The following is a 21937-nucleotide window of genomic DNA, read 5'->3' as shown; positions in this document are numbered from 1 at the left end:
CATGTAGAGTTGGGTGTCATCAGCATAACAGTGAAAGCTAACACCGTATTTGCGTATGATGTGACCTAGCGGCAGCATGTAGATGCTGAAGAGTGCAGGGCCAAGGACCGAACCCTGGGGAACTCCACACGTTACCTTAACGTAGTCCGAGGTCACATTGTTATGGGAGACACACTGCATCCTATCAGTAAGATAACTAATTAGTAACTAATTAGATGATCATAATAACTAATTAGATGACCATAGTAACTAATTAGATGACAATAGTAACTAATTAGATGACCATAGTAACTAATTAGATGACCTAGTAACTAATTAGATGACCATAGTAACTAATTAGATGACAATAGTAACTAATTAGATGACCATAGTAACTAATTAGATGACCTAGTAAGTAATTAGATGACCATAGTAACTAATTAGATGACCATAGTAACTAGTATATCGTCCATAAGTGCAAATTCCAAGCATTAAAATACTTTGTATAGTTGAAGACTTACGGTCATTAGAACACCTCACTGCACATAATAATGGCAGCTACACTTTCCATCTTGAAGATCTAAAAAAAATGATTAAGGAAAGTCCGGCGGGCTGGATTGAAAAGCTCAACGGGCCGCATGTGGCCCCTAGGCCTAACTTTGCCCAAGTCTGTGTCAACTCTTCTACGTAAAAAAACACCAGCAGACATCAAAACACACCAATTTGAATGTTTTAATTAGCCCTTGAATTCATCCAGCTTCTATAAAATTAGAAAATGATATTGCTGAAATGACAATATGTCTAATATTTTTAATAGACGTATCGGCGCCTTTCTCACAGCTGTTTACGCACAAATGCCGGTTTGCACATGCCTCCTAGACGCACTAAATATTGACCCAAAACAGTCTTGATAAATCACATCGCATGTGCTAAATACTTCATGTTCTCCTCACAGCATTGTGTGTGTTCTGACCATCGGCATATTCACCATGAGACACGCCTTATTTTGCTCACCAACGTTTAGTACAGTGGTTCTCAACCTTTTTTCAGAGATGTACCCCCTGTGAACCTTTTTTTTTAATTCAAGTACCCCCTAATCAGAACAAAGCATTTTTGGTTGAAAAAAAGAGATAAAGAAGTAAAATACAGCACTATGTCATCAGTTTCTGATTTATTAAATTGTATAACAGTGCAAAATATTGCTCATTTGTAGTGTTTTTTCGTGAACTATTTGGAAAAAAAGATATGAAAATAACTAAAAACTTGTTGAAAAATAAACAAGTGATTCAATTATAAATAAAGATTTCTACACATAGAAGTAATCATCAACTTAAAGTGCCTTCTTTGGGGATTGTAATAGAGATCCATCTGAACTTAATTCTAGACATTTCTTCTCAAAAAAAATAAATCTTTAACATTAATATTTATGGAACATGTCCAAAAATCTAGCTACCAACACTGAATATTGCATTGTTGCATTTCTTTTCACAGTTTATGAACTTACATTCATATTTTGTTGAAGTATTATTCAATAAATCTGTTTATGAAGGATTTTTGAATTGTTGCTATTTTTAGAATAGTTTAAAAAAAATCTCACATAACCCTTGGCATACCTTCAAGTAACCCCAGGGGTACACGTACCCCCATTTGAGAACCACTGGTTTAGTAGATCCGCTTTGCGTGTGCAGTCGAGTTTGCACATGTTTTAGTGCACACAAACCTTACAGCAGATCAGGCCCTTGGTGTTTGCTCCCTTCATTTTTTTTAAACACTTCACCTCGCTCTTCTGCTAAAAAAAAAAAAAAAAAAAAAAAAAGGTTGAAAGTGAGCTTTTGTGTTCTTTTTGTTGCAGCTGTAAAGTGATCCAACACACACACACACACACACACACACTGAACTGTGACCCATGGAGGGATGCACACATCATAACCAGGTCACATGACCAGTGATGTAAGCAACAGGTACATAAGGGACAAACAACTAAAAGTAATTTATTAATAAAACACATTTGAATGTTAGCGTCTGGGAGAATAAAAAAATGGCAACGTTTCTTATCATGACATGGAAGTGTTTAATAAAATCACATTTGGCTTTATTAAAAAAATCCAGAGTCCTGCTCGTAGTTTTTTTATTTTTATTTGATCCATCCATCCATTTTCTACCGCTTATTCCCTTTTGGCGCCTATCTCAGCTAGTTGTTTCTTTTTTTGGAGCCACACAGCTAACAGCTGAGTTAGCATTTAGAAAAGCTCACATGTCTTGCTGCTTATGGAGGAAACATCAATTCCAATGAAGCATGCACACCAGACATGGAACTATGAAGACCTTGATCTTCAAAGCCCAGAGGCGGCTTGGCACGCACGCACACACACACACACACACACACACACGCACAAACGCGCACGCATGCACAAACGCGCGCGCACACACACACGCACACACACACACACACACACACACACACACACACACACACACACACACACACACACACACACACACACACACACACACACACACACACACACACACACACACACACACACACGCACACACATTTCTGACCTTGAGACCTGAGAAAAATGCCTCCCTCTTTAGGACCAGCCTTTCTAGATATATAAAGATGTGTATTTACAACATTAATAATATATACATCCATCCATCCAATTTCTACCGCTTATTCCCTTTTTGGGGTCGCGGGGGGCGCTGGCGCCTATCTCAGCTACAATCGGGCGGAAGGCAGGGTACACTCTGGACAAGTCGCCACCTCATCACAGGGCCAACACAGATAGACAGACAACATTCACACTAAGCAAATATATAAAAAAGCTTGTTGTGAAAAATTAGTTGGAATTTCACAAGAAAAACTTAGAATTTTGGCAGTCTTATAATAAAAGTCGTCATTTTACTCCACGCAAGTCAAAATGTGACAAGAAAAACTGAACATGTGTGCAATATTGTGATAAAAGTTGGAATTTTACTCGATAAAAGTTGGAATCTTACAAGAAAAGCTTAAAATGTTGGAAATTTTATGAAAAGAGTCGTAATTTTACTCAACAAATGTCAAAATGTTATAAGAAAACGTTAACATTTGGGCTATTTTATAATAATAATCGGAATTTTACTTGGCAAAATGATGAGAAAAGTTATAATTTTACTCAAAAAGTGTCACTATTTTACAAGAACAACCAAAAAATTGGCAATATTGTGATACAAGTCAGAATTGTATATGACAAATGTCACCATTTTGCAATAAAAAGTCATAATTTTACATTAAAAAATTCATAATTTTACGAGAAAATATTGCAATATTACAGAACCCGAAATAATATGAGAAATTGTTCATAAATCTATAAGGAAAAAAGTCGACACATTGTGAGAAAAAACTGCTTTTAGTTCATTCATTATTTTATTTTTTGGTTCATACTTGGTTTTTAATCTTCATTATTTACATGAAGTTATTAGAGTACAGTTGTGATCAAAATTATTCAACCCACACACAATGTTGGTGTTTTAGCAAGTTGGACATTTATTCCATATTTTGTTTATAGTCATATCAAATAAAGATGCATTAATGTTACAACATTATATTTTGTAACATACCAAACAGTGTCATTTCTCTTAATATCTCATTGACAAAATTATTCAACCCCTTGAAGATCATGACTCTTAAGAACATAATTTGAATAAGGTCTTTTCAATCAGGTGTTGAAAACACCTGTAGATGTGATTAGAACCATAACGAGCAACAATTAAACAAATTGAAAAAGACTGTGATGCTCAGCTTCTTGTAGATGGTCAATGGTGTATTTGCAACATGGTGAAGTCCAGGGAGTGGTCAAAGAAGTCAAGAGAGGAGGTCATTTCTCTTCATAAGAAAGGATATGGATATAAGAAAATAGTAAAAACATTACACATTCCAAGAGACACAGTTGGGAGCATAATTCGCAAGTTTAAAGCTAAAGGCACAGTGGAAACACTACCTGGGCGTGGTAGAAAGAGGATGCTGTGTGCAACTGCTGTCCGGTATTTGAAGCGTACAGTGGTGAAAAACCCCCGGGTAACAGCTGAGGAACTACAACAGGACATCGCAGAGGGGGGAACGCAGGTTTCGTCCCAGACAATAAGGTGCGCACTACGAGATGAAGGCCTCCTGCCAGAACTCCCAGGCGCACCCCACTTCTGACTACCAGGCACAAGAAAATAGACTCCAGTATGCCAAAAATCATCTGGACAAACCCCAAAGGTTTTGGGAAACTGTTCTCTGGAGTGATGAGACAAAAGTGGAACTCTTTGGGCCTATGAATCAACGTTATGTCTGGAGGAGAAAAAATGAAGCTTACAAAGAAAAGAACACCTTTCCTACTGTTAATCATGGTGGGGGTTCAATCTGGCTCTGGGGCTGTTTCTCTGCCTCAGGTACCGGGAATCTCCAGCGCATTCAAGGCATTATGAATTCTATTTCCTACCAAGATATATTAGCTGCAAATGTCATGAAGTCAGTGACGAAGCTGAGGCTTGGGAGACGTTGGATCTTCCAACAGGACAACCATCCCAAGCATACCTCCAAATCAACATCAGAGTGGTTGCAGAAGAAGGGCTGGAAGACTCTGGAGTGGCCTTCACGGTCGCCAGATCTAAATCCTATAGAAAACCTTTGGTGGGACTTGAAGAAGGCAGTTGCAGCACGCAAGCCCAAGAATATGAATGTACTGGAGGCATTTGTCCAAGAGGAATGGGCTAAAATAACTTTAGATTGTTGCAAGAAGCTTGTGTCCAGTTATGTATCACGTTTGAAGGATGTAATCACTGCCAAAGGTTGTTCTACTAAGGACTAAAGATGCATGTAACTAGGGGGTTGAATCATTTTGTCAATGAGATATTAAGAAAAATGTCCTTTTTTGGTATTTTGTAAAACGCAGTGTTACAATTTAAAGGGGAACATTATCACCAGACCCATGTAAGAGTCAACGTATACCTTGATGTTGCAGAAAAAAGATCATATATATATATTTAACCGATTTCCGAACTCTAAATGGGTGAATTTTGGCGATTTAAACGCCTTTCTGTTATTTGCTCTCGGTGACGTCACCTAGGTAGTCCATCGGCCATTTTGTCAAACACATTATACACATCGAGTCAAATCAGCTCTGTTATTTTCCATTTTTTCGACTGTTTTCCGATACCTTGGAGACATCATGCCTCGTCGGTGTGTTGTCGGAGGGTGTAACAACACGATCAGGGACGGATTCAAGTTGATATACGTAGAATGTGCATCAAATAGCACGGCATGCTAATCGATGCTAACATGCTATTTACCGGCGATGATAAGGCAGACAGGGCACAGAGATGTGTGCATAACCTGCAGATGCATTTCCAACGATAAAGTCAAAGAAATCACAAAGGTGAGTGTTGTTGACGTTGTTGACTTATGTGCTAATCAGGCATATTTGGTCGCGGCATGACTGCCAGCTAATCGATGCTAACATTAGGCTACCTGTATGTACATTTGTAGTTGTATTTGCATCCAGCCTTTCCCTCCACCCACATTTAATGCCAAACAAACACTTACCAATCGACAGATTTAAGTTGCTCCAGTGTCAATGCGAAAGTCCCGATCGTTTGGTCTGCACATTTTACCGGCGATGCTAAGGAAGACGTGGCCGAATAGCGTCTATAGCTATTTGTTCAATAGCTTCAGTTTCTTCTTCAATTTCGTTTTCGCTATCTGCCTCCAAACTCCAACCATCCGTTTCAATACATGCGTAATCTGTTGAACCGCTTAAACCGCTGAAATCCGAGTCTGAATCCGAGCTAATGTCGCTATATCTTGCTGTGCTATCCGCCATGTTTGTTTGTATTGGAATCACTGGATGACGTCACAGGAAAATGGACGGTAGCAAAAATCAGGCACTTTAAAGCCATTTTTCGGGATATTCCGGGACAGGTAAAAATTTGAAAAAAACTTCGAAAAATAAAATAAGCCACTGGGAACTGATTTTTATTGGTTTTAACCCTTCTGAAATTGTGATAATGTTCCCCTTTAAGTTGCTTTTGTCTATTTGACACATCTTTATTTGATATGACTATAAACAATATATGGAATAAATGTCCAACTTGCTAAAACACCAAAATTGTGTGGGGGTTGAATAATTTTGATCACAACTGTATGTCCCTCCCTAGTTGATGTCTCAAGAAGGGTAGAAACACACACACACACACACACACACACACGATTATTTTCCAAACAGGAATGTCTCCTGGCTCCTGAAGACAGCAGACCTTTTTTTTTTTTTCTTCCAGTTTCCAAATATTTAGCGAGGCGTCAGAGCCGAGTGAGAGTCAGTCAGTCAGTCACAAAGTACATTCCAGACGCCTCCTGACTGAGGTTTTTACTCAACGCAGGTCCGCCATATTAGTGCCACAATTTAATGACGAGTGGACTCATCCCACCTGCGTGGTGGCCTCCTTCTCCCGGACAAGACTGAATATTAGACTGTGAAGATGTGGCGTTCACGAACGAGTTGTGTCTCTTGAACGGCTCTTTTAGTTTAATGTTTGTTTGTTTTTTTGTCTAGTATACTGGTTGAAAAAAAAGTGTGCATGTATGATGCTATCTACTCAGTGGCCTAGTGGTTAGACCAGGGGACACCAACGCGGTGCCCGCGGGCACCAGGTCACCCGTAAGGACCAGATGAGTAGCACGCTGGCCTGTTCTAAAAATAGCTCAAATAGCAGCACTTACCAGTGAGCTGCCTCTATTTTTTGAATTGTATTTATTTACTAGCAAGCTGGTTTCGCTTTGCTCGACATTTTTAATTCTAAGAGACAAAACTCAAATAGAATTTGAAAATCCAAGAAAATATTTTTGACTTGGTCTTCACTTGTTTAAATAAATTCATTAATGTTTTTACTTTGCTTCTTATAACTTTCAGAAAGACAATTTTAGAGAAAAATACAACCTTAAAAATTATTTTAGGATTTTTAAACACATATACCTTTTTACCGATTAAATTCCTTCCTCTTCTATTCTGATAATTTAAATCAATGTTCAAGTAAATTTATTTTTTTTATTGTAAAGAATAATATATACATTTTAATTTAATTCTTCATTTTAGCTTCTATTTTTTCGACAAAGAATATTTGTGAAATATTTCTTTGATGTTATTATGATTAAAATTCAAAAAAAAAATTCTGGCAAGTCTAGAAAATCTTTCAAATCAAATTTAAATCTTATTTCAAAGTCTTTTCAATTTCTTTTAAAATTTTTGATCTGAAAAATCTAGAAGAAATAATGTCTTTGTTAGATATATAGCTTGGTCGAATTTGTTGTATATTCTAGCAAATTGCAGATTGGATTTTAACCAATTTAAAACATGTCATCAAAATTCTAAAATCAATCTCAATCAGGAAATAATACTAATGATGTTCCATAATTTTTTTTAATTTTTTCAAAAAGATTCGAATTAACTAGTTTTTCACTTCTTTTTTATGGTTGAATTTTGAATTTTAAAGAGTCTAAATTGAAGATAAACTATGTTTCAAAATTTAATTTTCCTTTTTTTTCCGCTTCTAAACCGTTCAATTAAGTGTTTTTTTTTTCATCATTTAGTCTTTACAAAAAACCTTCTGTAAAAGGAAAAAAAAAATGTACGACGGAATAACAGACAGAAGTACCCATTTTTTTTTATATATATAGATTTATTTATTAAAGGTAAATTGAGCAAATTGGCTATTTCTGGCAATTTATTTAAGTGTGTATCAAACTGGTAGCCCTTCGCATTAATCAGTACCCAAGAAGTAGCTCTTGGTTTCAAAAAGGTTGGTGACCCCTGGGTTAGAGTGTCCGCCCTGAGATGGGTAGGTTGTGAGTTTAAACCCCGGCCAAGTCATACCAAAGACTATAAAAAAGGTACCCATTACCTCCCTGCTTGGCACTCAGCATCAAGGGTTGGAATTAGGGGTTAAATCACCAAAAATGATTTCCGGGCTCACTGCTGCTCACTGATCCTCTCACCTCTCAGATGTGAACAAGGGAATGGGTCAAATGCAGAGGACACATTTCACCACACCTAGTGTGTGTGAGACAATGATTGGTACTTTATGATCCAAAAGAGGGGGCACACCAAAACAATTTGACTTGGCTGCATAAATAGTTACATAACTAAATTAAAGACACAAGTCACCTTTTTGTTTCCTTTTCGTCAGTTATTGTGATTCTTCCTCTATCTGCTTGTAGTGAAGAGGAAGGCAGTACATTGCTGCCCACTAAGACTGAATTATTTTTCTGTAATTCCATCCATCCATCCATCATCTTCCGCTTATCCGAGGTCGGGTCGCGGGGGCAGCAGCCTAAGCAGGGAAGCCCAGACTTCCCTATCTCCAGCCACTTCGTCTAGCTCTTCCCGGGGGATCCCGAGGTGTTCCCAGGCCAGCCGGGAGACATAGTCTTCCCAACGTGTCCTGGGTCTTCCCCGTGGCCTCCTACCGGTTGGACGTGCCCTAAACACATCCCTAGGGAGGCGTTCGGGTGGCATCCTGACCAGATGCCCGAACCACCTCATCTGGCTCCTCTCGATGTGAAGGATCAGCGGCTTTACTTTGAGTTCCTCCCGGATGGCAGAGCTTCTCACCCTATCTCTAAGGGAGAGCCCCGCCACCCGGCGGAGGAAACTCATTTCGACCGCTTGTACCCGTGATCTTATCCTTTCGGTCATGACCCAAAGCTCATGACCATAGGTGAGGATGGGAACGTAGATCGACCGGTAAATTGAGAGCTTTGCCTTCCGGCTCAGCTCCTTCTTCACCACAACGGATCGATACAACGTCCGCATTACTGAAGACGCCGCACCGATCCGCCTGTCGATCTCACGATCCACTCTTCCCTCACTCGTGAACAAGACTCCAAGGTACTTGAACTCCTCCACTTGGGGCAGGGTCTCCTCCCCAACCCGGAGATGGCACTCCACCCTTTTCCGGGAGAGAAGCATGGACTCGGACTTGGAGGTGCTGATTCTCATTCCGGTCGCTTCACACTCGGCTGCGAACCGATCCAGTGAGAGCTGAAGATCCCGGCCAGATGAAGCCATCAGGACCACATCATCTGCAAAAAGCAGAGACCTAATCCCGTGGCCACCAAACCGGATCCCCTCAACGCCTTGGCTGCGCCTTTTTCTGTAATTATTAAACTAAAATATCAACTGTTGCACTGCAAAAAAATGAAATCTACGTAAGATTAAATATCTCAAATAAGGCTGATATTTGCTTATTTTCGGTCTGATAAGATAATTCTTCTCACTAAGCAGATTTTACGTTAGAGTGTTTTATTTGTTTTAAGTGTTTTGGTTCTAAATGATCTCAGTAAGATATTACAGCTTGTTGCTGAGATTTGATGACATATATTGAGTAAAACGTGCTGGAAACTAGAATATCAACTGTTGCAAAGCTGTGTCATCAACACTCATGAGTATAAAACTGCTTTTTTAAAGTAATCATTTCTTACTTCAAGCATGAAAAAAACCCATCATGCCGAGTGCATATCATTATGTCAAGATAAAGGCACTAGCATTGACTTAATTTAAAAATATTTTTCAACATATTAAGCAAAAAGGTCTAATTTTTTTCTACCAAGAAAAGTGCACTTGCTATTAGTGAGAATATACTTATTTTAAGGGATTTTTGGGTTCATTGAGGCTCGCTAATTTTACTTGTTTTGGAAAGTCTTGACAAGCAGAAGTTTCTTGTTCTATTGGCAGATAATTTTGCTGAGTTCAAATGAAATAACACTAATTTTTTTATTTTTTTTCTTGTTTTTGAACACTGACTTTTTGCAGCGTGCAAAGCTGTGTCAACAACGCTCACACGTATAAAACTACTTTTTTAAAGTAAATATTTCTTCTTTCAAGCATGAAAAAAAAAAAATCATGACTTCGACACAATTGTGTTTCATAATTAAAACAGATGACAGCCAAATGGACTTATTTTAAAAACATTTTTTTTAAGAAAAGATAAAGTACTTTATTGCCAAATATTTGTTTCAGTTTTATTTTTTTTAATGAAATCAACATAATATACAAGATACACTTTCAATTAGTGCATCAACCCCCCACTAGCAATATCATTAATTACCTTTTTTTTATGTAATTGTTAATAAAATAAAATAAAATAAAAGCCGGATGGACTTTGCCGTTTTATTTAAAAAGAAACAATAGAAAATACGTACTCATATAGTAGTGCACTTGTTATTAGTGAAAATATATTTATTGTAAGGTATTTTCGGGTTGATTGTTGTTAGCTAGTTTTGGAAAATCTTGACAAGCCGAATGTTCTTGTTCTATTGGCAGATCATTTTGCTTAGTTTAAATAAAATACACTTAATTTTTGTATTTTTTCCCCCTGACTTTTTGCAGTGTAGTTTTAGTTTGGTGTCCATTCAAAAGCCCCATAGAGATAATTGCTCATCCAGCATCGCTTTGAACGCTGTCATCCTGACAGATTTACGAGCGTACTATTTAAGTTTATATTGTAGTCAAATATATTTCCGAAAAATATAAAGTAAAAAAAAAACAAAACATTAAATTTTTCACAGTTTTGCACATTTATTGTGTTTTGTTTACATTTTCAGTTGATGCTAAAGCACCATAGCAGTTTTGAAATTGGTTTCACTGCAGTGGGAGATTTTTATTTACACCTTTAACCATCCATTTTTTACCGCTTGTTCCTCTCGGGGTTGCTGGAACCTATCCCAGCTGCATTGGGGCGGAAGGCGGTGTACACCATGGACAAGTTGCCCACTCATCGCAGCCCCTTTGAACTATGAACCTATTTATTTTTACATTTTCATATAAACTTTAAACATTATGAGATAAATAAACACATGACTATTGAATATACTGAATTGTCAATGGAGTCTTTTAGTTTATACCGGATTTATCGTGGATAAAAATCGTTACATAACTTATACGATATTAAAAATACTGTGTCTCTTAAAAAATAATTATAAATCTAATTGATTGGCATTTTTCTTGGTTGTGTCTTTTATGCCCATACTCAGCCTCCCAGAGCCAAATTTACTTCTGCTCACCAAAAGTAAAATTACAATATCGACTAGGCTTATTTTTTTAATAAAATATAAATTTTTATATATGAAATTACGATTATATTTTGTCCTATATATAATTTTTTTATCAATACTAATACAAAATAAACAAATATTAAAGACTGAAATGGGGCCAGAAACAAAATCTCGTATAGGGGTCAGGACGATTGTAGATAAAAGGATTAACTAACTAATAACTGTGTAAATATCAACATTATTTAATATTATTTAAATACATTTTAATTGACTTAAGTAACTAGTTAATTATTAGTAATAATTATAATAATAAATATGTATATACATACATATATATGTATATATACATATATGCGTATATATATGTACATATATGCATACATATATATATATATATATATATATATATATATATGTATATATACATATATGCGTATATATATGTACATATATGCATACATATATATATATATATATATATATATATACATATATATATATATATATATATATATATATATATATATATATATATATATATATATATATATATATATATATGTGTGTGTATGAGTAATAAGGAGCAGGAATCTCACAGTACCAGTCGTCATATTCAAGTAAATGTTCGGTAAAAAGAAAAATAGATGGTCTGCACAAAAGCTGTCTTCCACATACTAGTAATGCTGAGTCAGCATCACAGCATTTCTTTGCTCCACAGACCTTTTGCCTGATATTCCCGCTGACTTCTTCTTGCTTGGGCCACAGCTCCACATCGCCCGCCGTTAGCTCAGCTTAGCGTGGTTCCGCTCCGGCAGAAGAGAGCGCCGCACTTTCTCGTAGGCTCCAAGGAAAATGAACCCTCCCACGCTGATGGCAGTCATCCTCGGTATGCTGCCTGCAAACAGCCTGCAGGCAGAGAAGGCAAGGAGATATTCTTGTCTTTGCTGCGTCAACATCAATTGCATCAGAAAATATTCCATTCCTCATTTTTTTAATTATTTAATAGAGTGGGGCAAAAAAGTATTTAGTCAGCCACCGATTGTGCAAGTTCTCCCACTTAAAATGATGACAGAGGTCTGTAATTTTCATCATAGGTACACTTCAACTGTGAGAGACAGAATGTGAAAATAATCCAGGAATTTACATTGTAGGAATTTTAAAGAATATATTTGTAATTATGGTGGAAAATAAGTATTTGGTCAACCATTCAAAGCTCTCACTTATGGAAGAAGGTTTTGGCTCAAAATCTCACGATACATGGCCCCATTCATTCTTTACTCAACACGGATCAATCGTCCTGTCGCCTTAGCAGAAAAACAGCCCCAAAGCATGATGTTTCCACCCCCATGCTTCACAGTAGGTATGGTGTGTTCTTGGGATGCAACTCAGTATTATTCTCCCTCCAAACACGACGAGTTGAGTTTATACCAAAAAGTTCTATTTTGGTTTCATCGGACCATATGACATTCTCCCAATCCTCTGCTGTATCATCCATGTGCTCTCTGGTAAACTTCCGACGGGCCTGGACATGCACTGGCTTAAGCAGGAGGACACGTCTGGCACTGCAGGATTTGATTCCCTGTCGGCGTAGTGTGTTACTGATGGTAACTTTTGTTACTTTGGTCCCAGCTCTCTGCAGGTCATTCACCAGGTCCCCCCGTGTGGTTCTGGGATTTTTGGCTCATCGTTTTCATGATCATTTTGACCCCACGGGATGAGATCTTGCGTGGAACCCCAGATGGAGGGAGATTATCAGTGATCTTGTATGTCTTCCATTTTCTGATAATTGCTCCCACGGTTGATTTTTTTCCACACCAAGCTGCTTGCCTATTGTAGATTCAATCTTCCCAGTCTGGTGCAGGTCTACAATTCTTTTCCTGGTGACCTTCGACAGCTCTTTGCTCTTGGCCATAGTAGAGTTTGGAGTTTGACTGTTTGAGGCTGTGGACAGGTGTCTTTTATACAGATAACGAGTACAAACAAGTGCTATTAATAAGGTAAAGAGTGGAGGAAAGAAGAGCTTCTTAAAGAAGAAGTTACAGGTCTGTGAGAGCCAGAGATCTTCCTTGTTTGAAGTGACCAAATACTTATTTTCCACCATAATTTACAAATAAATTATTTAAAATTCCTACAATGTGAATTCCTGGATTTTTTTTCCACATTCTGTCTCTCATAGTTGAAGTGTACCTATGATGAAAATTACAGACCTCTGTCATCATTTTAAGTGGGATAACTTGCACAATCGGTGGCTGACTAAATACTTTTTTGCCCCACTGTATGTTTTTTTCCTTCTTTATTATGCTTTTTCGGCCGGTGTGACTTATACCCCGGAGCGACTTATACTCCGAAAAATACAGTACATATCTTGCACGGTGAGACATGTGACGTCCAGTGGCAGGATTGTCATTTGTACCAACATTTCCTATGATTTTTTTCCTGAACTATTTTATTTGCCCATGTGCTCTTGAACGCATCGTCTCTCTGCAGCGAAGTGTCTCCTGATCCAAACGTCGCAACGCGGTGCCCTGCAGTTTTTATGTCGTGTTTGCATTAAGCAACTGCAATGTTGTGGTTGTGAACGCACACCTGAAACCCATCTGGAGATTTCGCTCGGCCTGCAGAGCCCAGGGCCGCTCGCCGTATCGACTATCACGAGAATGTGTAAGCTGTGTGTGTGTGTGTGTGTAAGACAACCAGCAAGAAGGTGCTGCTGCAGCGCTTTAAGGTTGTGATGTGACCTCCAAAGCACCTCCCAGCTGTTTTCAGGATCAGGCTTCAACCCCAGGGCCTGGCTCGCGTCCCCCTCCCCCACTTTCTTTACGTCTCTCAGCGCCTCACTGACGGTCACGTGACATCCACACGTGTCCGTCCGGCCGCTTCTCCCGCTCGTCGTCCACAGCTGGCCCGCGCCGGTGGGGATTTCTCCTTCTCAACACATGCTCTTCAAAACTGTATGCTTCTTCCCTTTACTCTTTTTCTCCGGCTCCGTTGTCCGCCTCACGCACTCTGACTAGCTCAGGGGTCACCAACCCAAAATGTTAACAGAGCCATTTTGGACTACAATACCCCCCCAAAAATGTAAAGCCCTATTTAAGTGTTATAATGAGGGCAACACATGATGCGAGTGTCTATACTAGCCTACTATCAAAATTAATATGTGTCGCAGGCTGAAGCAAATATTCGTTGACAGAAATGTTGAAATGTAATAATTATTCGACACGTTTTTACGACATTGGAAAACATTACCAAAACGGAGGCTTCTCAGATGTTGTGGTAACTCCTGGAAGTGACTGTCTTAGAATGTGTGTGTTCAAGTTCCATCCATCCATTTTTCTGCCGCTTATCCCCATTTAGGTCACGGAGGGTGCTGGAGCCTATCTCAGCTGCTTCTGGCGGAAGACGGGGTACAGCCTGGACAAGTCACCACCTCATCACAGGGCCAACAAAGCAAGACAGACAACATTCACACACTAGTGTTGCCAATCAACCTATCCCCAGGTGCATGTCTTTGGAGTTAATCCAAATATCCTTTAACTTAAAGTACAAATAAAACTACAATAATAAATTAGAAAGAATAAAAAATGTGGGTGCAAAATTGTCAAAGCAAATCTGGTGTGTGTATGCTTCAACTTAATAATGAACCCGAAAAGTGAATCCAGACTAAATTAAAGAAATAGAATACAAAATAAATACAATTAAATATGTATATTTTTATATATTTAAAGTTTTTTTTTGTTAAAAAAATTTTAAATATATATTTTCATTCAATGGCTCCCAAACAAACGGCTCAAAACTGGGAATCCTGCTCAAAAGTTGAAGGAAAAAGAAACTGCAACTAAAATGACCTCAAATATACCTAAAATATTATGTACCGTATTTTTCCGAGTATAAGTCGCTCCGGAGTATAAGTCTCACCTGCCAAAAATGCATAATAAAGAAGGAAAAAAAACATATATAAGTCGCACTGGAGTATAAGTCGCATTTTTTGGGGAAATGTATTTGATAAAATCCAACTCCAAGAATAGACATTTGAAAGGCAATTTGAAATACATAAAGAATAGTGAACAACAGGCTGAATAAGTGTACGTTATATGACGCATAAATAACCAACTGAGAAGGTGCCTGGTATGTTGACGTAACATATTATGGTAAGAGTCATTCAAATACTAACACATGCTATACGTTTACCAAACAATCTGTCACTCCTAATTGCTAAATCCGATGAAATCTTATACGTCTAGTCTCTTAAGTGAATGAGTTAAATAATATTATTTGATATTTTACGGTAATGTGTTAATAATTTCACACATAAGTCGCTCCTGAGTATAAGTCGCACCCCCGGCAGGACTATGAAAAAAACTGCGACTTATAGTCCGAAAAATACGGTACATACAGCTGACATGAATAGCATGTTAGCATCGATTAGCTTGCAGTCATGCGGTGACCAAATATGTCAGGTTAGCACTCCACACAAGTCAATAACATCAACAAAGCTCAGCTTAGTGGATTCACGCACAGCATAAAAGGTTTGATGGACAAATAGAGACAAAGAGGGAGCGGCATAAAACGAGTGGCAGCGTCAAGGAAAGTTGTAAACAAACGATGGTATGTTGAAGGACATACGAAATTAGTAGGACAAAATGGTTTCGCGCCAAATACTCTCATCAATGTTTAATGTAGATTTCTAACAATTAGGACGGTTTGTGTCATGTTTGCTACAGAAACCATATAAAAAAAAAAACAATTAATTTAAAAAATGTTTTTTTTAAATTTTCGTACATTTTTGAAAAAGCTCCAGGGAGCCACTAGGGCGGCGCTAGCTTGTGGCTCAGGAGCCGTGTGTGGCCGACCCCCGGCCTAGCCAACCCAGATCCGAGAAATGAAGAGCTCCTGCATTTTCTTTGGATTCAGCCATGAATTGATTAACGTGGACTCCGACTTAAACAAGTTGAAAAACGTATTCGGGTGTTACCATTTAGTGGTCCATTGTACGGAATATGTACTGTACTGTGCAATCTACTAATAAAAGTTTCAATCAATCAATCAATCTGCGTCTTGTGAAGAAAGCTTTTGAATACTTTATTTTCTGGGCTATGGAGCGGTATTTTAGCCACCCCCACTCAATTGTAGAAGTAATAAATATGCTCACGTATTAGCCGCACCGGACAATAAGTCGCAGATGTATATTGGTACAAAAGATTTTGTAATATTTTCCAAATGGTTCCTGCCACACAGTCAATCGTTGTGAAAGCTAGCTCTCCACTCAGCTAACGTTTTGGCGAATTTACAAAACCAAAACAATACAAAAATAAAGCAATTGTAAGTAAACAATACTCACACAGACACTTGTAAACATGTTAGTGTATCTGCTAACAAGGCTAGCTTCATTACATTACGATAGCACGTACAAATATGCATGAAAACACTCCTTCAGACATCACACGTGGGACGGTTTAGTATGCATGAATTGTTTTAGTTATATTGCAAAACTTACAAATGTTACTGAGAGTGATGAATGAAAAATCCTTTTGAGCAGAAATGCCATAGATCAGACCTGGGCTTTTCAATCTATTTTTCTGTGTTTGTTGCATTTTGCTTGATTGCAAAATATGTTGATCGAGAGGGTGTGTGACGTTCAAATGTTCTCAATATTCAGTGTTTTATCGTTCATAGTTCATATCGTAAACCCCACATTCTTTATTTTCATGTACATCCTGGGTGTCTCATTCAGTAAAAAAATGTAAAACTCCATTCCGTTTTTTCAGGCGTTCTGTTTTTAGCATTCAGACATTATTGTGATGTTTTGTAATAGTGTTCCTAAAAACAGATATACTTGCCCCCAGACACATTTTTTCCTCTAAATGTGGTCCCTGAGTCAAAATAATTGCCCGGGCCTGGATTAGATGAACAGTAGACAAAACAGGGATTTATACTTCCGGTTCTCGGCACGTAACAGGAAGTACATTGACCCGCAGCACCTGCAGTGAGCAAACTCATCCAACAGACGCGACCATAGCATAAACAATAACACATCTTTTCAGTGTCTGTTGGTTCTATACGAAAACTATTTGTCGAACACAAAACTTAATGGCCGGTAGCGGAGAAAAATACATAAGCCGCAGGATTCAAAGCGAGAGAAAAAAAATAGTGGCTATAAAATAGTGGAGGAATCAATATTTTAGAGAAAGTATCTAATGCCTCACATTATCTTGATTAAAAAAAGCAAAAAACCTAGTAGCTACTAACAGCAGCAGGGTTGAGCTGACGCCCTGCTGGATGTTTTTACACAACTGTCAAGATTTTAGCACAGCGGTCATTTGTGGTTTAGTGTTCTGTGAGCTCGCCAACCAGAAGAGAGCAGTCATGCAAGGAAGTAAAAGTCAACTTTGGTGCAAAAATGCTCATAGGGCATCACTCATAATCATTTATACAGTCGCGCCTACAAGATTGTGATCCAAAAAAAAAAAAAATGCATATTCCACAACATTTATGGCCTACATTAACCATTTCAAACATGAACATGTCTAAAGGAAGTAAAAATATCCATACGATACCAGTATTAGTTACTCGAGGAGACTAAACCAATTAGAGTACACTTTTCAGTATAGTGGCCCCTGATTGGCTCAACCAGGGGAAGTATTACTATATTGGATTAAAAGAGTGTAAACGTGACTAAAGGGTGCTGTTTTACGTCTTGAGGGATCTAATAATGTTGAAAAATGTATTTAGAAGATAGTAAGCAGTTTCATACTCTGGCTAATAAAATATTGTATTTATAATTCATGACACCTACTTCGAGGAAATTAATTTATCCCTGTTATGTACGGAAACAGTTAAAAACAAAAAGGTCAGTTAGAATTATAATGTTGGATATAGAGAACATATAAATGTTTATTTTATTTTATCCAAAATACTGAAATTCAACAAATTGGTGAATTCGCAAGTAGCTAAAATTATGTACGATGCATTTGTATGCACGCACAACTCTTAAAACCTTTAAAATATTAGTATGTCGAATTAAATTATGGAAAGGTTTAAGCGAAGAAGTCAAATATTGTGCCATTATGATTCACTTTAAAAAGCCGTTTAAGTTGAAAGGTTTACAGATTACAACGAAGAAGAATTACGATAAACGTCTTTGTGGAGAGACGCAGCTGAGGGGCCGACAGCGGGCTGAGAGAGGCGCTCTGGACCAAGATGGAGGCCAGGAGGCGGGGCATGCGGCGGCGAGGAGAGGCGTGACGCACGCGGAGCGGCAGGAGGACGGCAATCAGAGTCAGGTGCGTAGGACACACACCTGCTCACAATCTGCGCATCTGGAGAGAGAGGAGGAAACCACAGCAACCAGACAACGAGCCCGACAACAGAGCACGCCAAGATGAGTCCCCGCCACAGACGCAGCAGGCGAGCACCGAAAGATGCATCGGGACCAGGAAGCAGGGCCGGCGCAATACAAATGGGCGCTCCCGACTGGCCCGAAGACAGATTTGCTGAAAGAATAAAAGTGAATAAAACCTGCTACGACGCGTCGTGTGTCCAGTGTCACCGCAACCCACACGAGGACGGCTGGGAGTCCGTCACAGTCTTAAAAAGAGATATCCGATATTGTGATATCGTCCGAATCTTAATTACCGATTCCGATATCAACCGATACCCATATACACAGTCGTAGAATTAACACATTATTATGCCTAATTTTGTCGTGATGCCCCGCTGGATGCATGATAAAATGTAACAAGGTTTTCCAAAATAAATCAAACCAAGTTTATTTATTATTGAAGTCACAAAGTCCATTATTTTTTTAACATGCCTCAAAACAGCAGCTTGGAATTTGGGACATGCTCTCCCTAAGAGAGCATGAGGAGGTTGAGGTGGGCGGGGTTGGGGTTGAGGAGGGGTGTATATTGTAGCGTTCCGGAAGTGCTGCAAGGGGTTCTGAATATTTGTTCTGTTGTGTTACGGTGCAGATGTTCCCTGAAATGTGTTTGTCATTCTTGTTTGGTGTGGGTTCACAGTGTGGCGCATGTTTGTAACAATGTTAAAGTTGTTTATACGGCCACCCTCAGTGTGACCTGTATGACTGTTGACCAAGTATGCGTTGCATTCACTTGTGTGTGTGAAAAGCCGTCGATATTATGTGATTGGGCTGGCACGCAAAATCAGTGATTTAAAGGTTTATTGGCGCTCTGTACTTCTCCCTATGTCCGTGTACCACTTCATACAGCGGCGTTTTAAAGTCATACATTTTACTTTTTGAAACCGATACCGATATTTTCTGATATTATATTTTAAAGCATTTATCGGCCGATAATATCGGCAGTTCGATATTATCTGACATCTCTAGTCTTAAACCTATTGAAAATTAGATACAGTATTACTTATCTCATTATGTGAATCATAATTGACTTAACTATTCATGATGAGAACTGTTGCTGTTGGAAGTCATTGATGTAAAAATTGTGTACAAAATGAGAACAGGAAGTGAACATATGTGTAATTGTTATGAATTGGAAAAGGGGTAAGATTAAAAGCTTACTGAAACCCACTACAACCGACCACGCAGTCTGATAGTTTATATCCATCCATCCATTTTCTACCGCTTATTCCCTTTTGGGGTCACGGGGGGCGCTGGCGGCTATCTCAGCTACAATCGGGCGGAAGGCAGGGTACACCCTGGACAAGTCGTCACCTCATCGCAGATAGTTTATCTATCAATGATGAAATACTAACATTGCAACACATGCCAATACGGCCTTTTTAGTTTACCAAATTACAATTTTAAATTTCCCGCGGAGTTTCTACTTGAAAACGTCGTGGAATGATGACGCGTAAGATGATGCGTGCGCGTGCCGTCCCAGGTTGCAGGGGACATAATAGCGCAGCACAACTTATGGCTAAAAGTCGTCTCTTTTCATCGCACAATTACACAGTATTCTGGACATCTGTGTTGCTGAATCTTTTGCAATTTGTTCAATTAATAATGGAGAAGTCAAAGTAGAAAGATGGAGGTGGGAAGCTTTAGCCTCTAGCCACACAAACACACGGTGATTCCTTGTTTAAAATTCCCGGAGGTGAACCTTTACTGTGGATCAGAGTGATCAAGCAAACACGGTTCCCGACCACTTGTCAACCGGCAGGTTTCGGTGAGAAAAATGTGGTAAAAAGTCGCCTCTTACCGGAGATCTGCAGAGCTTGCGCCGTCCATGCTGCTGTGACTTCCCTCAGAGACTGGCGTCAACACACCCGTGGACACACCACTCTGACTGTCAGGTACTATTTAAACTCACTAAAACACTAGCAACACAATAGAAAGATAAGGGATTTCCCAGAATCATCATAGTAAATGTGTCTAAAAACATCCGAATCGCTCACAATGCAATCCATCCATCCATCTTCTACCGCTTATTCCCTTTTTGGGATCGCGGGGGGCGCTGGCGCCTATCTCAGCTACAATCGGGTGGAAGGCGGGGTACACCCTGGACAAGTCGCCACCTCATCGAGGGCCAACACAGATACACAGACAACATTCACACTCACATTCACACACTAGGGCCAATTTAGTGTTGCCAATCAACCTATCCCCAGGTGCATGTCTTTGGAAGTGGGAGGAAGCCGGAGTACCCGGAGGGAACCCACGCATTCACGGGGAGAACATGCAAACTCCACACAGAAAGATCCCGAGCCTGGATTTGAACCCAAGACTGCAGGACCTTCGTATTGTGAGGCAGACGCACTAACCCCTCTGCCACCATGAAGCCCCCACAATGCAATCGCCTTTTTTTTTTAACTTTATTTTTTTTTTTCTAGTCCTTCGCTATCAACATCCTCAGCCACTAATCTTTCATCATCGCTCAAATTAATGGGGGAATTGTCGTTTTCTCGGTCCGAATAGCTTTTTTGTTGAAGGCTCCTATTATAAACAATGTGAGGATGTGAGGAACCCCCACCCTTTGTGACATCATCGTCTGCTACTTCCGGTAAAGGCAAAGCTTTTTTATTAGCGACCAAAAGTTGCAAACTTTATCGTCGATGTTCTCTATTGAATCCTTTTTTATTAGCGACCAAAAGGTGCAAACTTTATCGTCGATGTTCTCTACTAAATCCTTTCAGAAAAATATGGCAATATCGCGAAATGATCAAGTACGACACATAGAATGGACCTGCTATCCCCGTTTAAATAAGAAAATCTCATTTTAGTAGGCCTTTAAATTGGCTCCTTTTCGGATATGAAATGACAATTTTGTGACGCATCATATTGTAATTGTATGCATGTTCCAAACAAACTTAAACTGTAAACCCCGAGTTTGCCTGGAGACCACCTGGGACATGAGTGAACCAAATATTCCCATAGAATAATGTCTCGTTCTTCAATGTGCATTTTGCAGAACACCAGTAGGTCCACTTTTCTCTACTCATCCACAAGTTTATTAGAGGAGATTCGCCGGCCCCGAGCCAATAACAGCAAACAAAGCTAAAAGAGCGGCTCAACAAGCAAACAGCAGCATACTTCACCCCCCGTCATGGACTTTTTGGGAACTAATTTTAAACTCAACGATCTTTTTTGTCTCAACTCGCATCACATTTCATGTCTGGGATGGAGCCCACCTGTGGACTTCAGACGTCAGAGCCCAGTCAGAGCATGGATATTTCCCTCGGCTCCCCGGTGTGACCTGACTCACTGTGACATCACAGCCTGGCCCGCTGCTGCGCTCTGGCATTCCCCGACTGATGGCCAAATCACCTCTCCTGAGGAATGAGCCTAAATTTAGAGACACGCTTTGACCCCAAGAGAAAGAATAGACGCCGGAACAGAAAGACGATATCTGGACTGGAGTTTAGGAGGAGGACGCGCCTGCCTATTTTTAACATCCATACTACTATTCA

General features: G+C 39.1%; 1 protein-coding gene across 3 annotated transcripts in view; it reads right to left on the bottom strand.

Moving 5' to 3' along the window:
- Positions 1-11645: 11645 nt before the first annotated feature.
- The window catches only part of slc25a26 (solute carrier family 25 member 26), a 122440-nt gene continuing 112148 nt past the window's right edge, over positions 11646-21937 (bottom strand). For all 3 annotated transcript variants that reach the window (XM_061874938.1, XM_061874937.1, XM_061874936.1), the window contains one exon: positions 11646-11959. In XM_061874938.1, coding sequence (XP_061730922.1) covers positions 11836-11959 — 124 coding nt within the window. In that variant the 3' untranslated portion in view covers positions 11646-11835. The remainder of the gene's footprint in view (positions 11960-21937) is intronic.

Source organism: Nerophis ophidion, linkage group LG16, assembly GCF_033978795.1.
Source record: "Nerophis ophidion isolate RoL-2023_Sa linkage group LG16, RoL_Noph_v1.0, whole genome shotgun sequence".
NCBI classification, from domain to species: domain Eukaryota; kingdom Metazoa; phylum Chordata; class Actinopteri; order Syngnathiformes; family Syngnathidae; genus Nerophis; species Nerophis ophidion.
The sequence above is the reverse complement of the archived record's forward strand: the minus strand, read 5'-3'. Positions and strand labels throughout refer to the sequence as shown.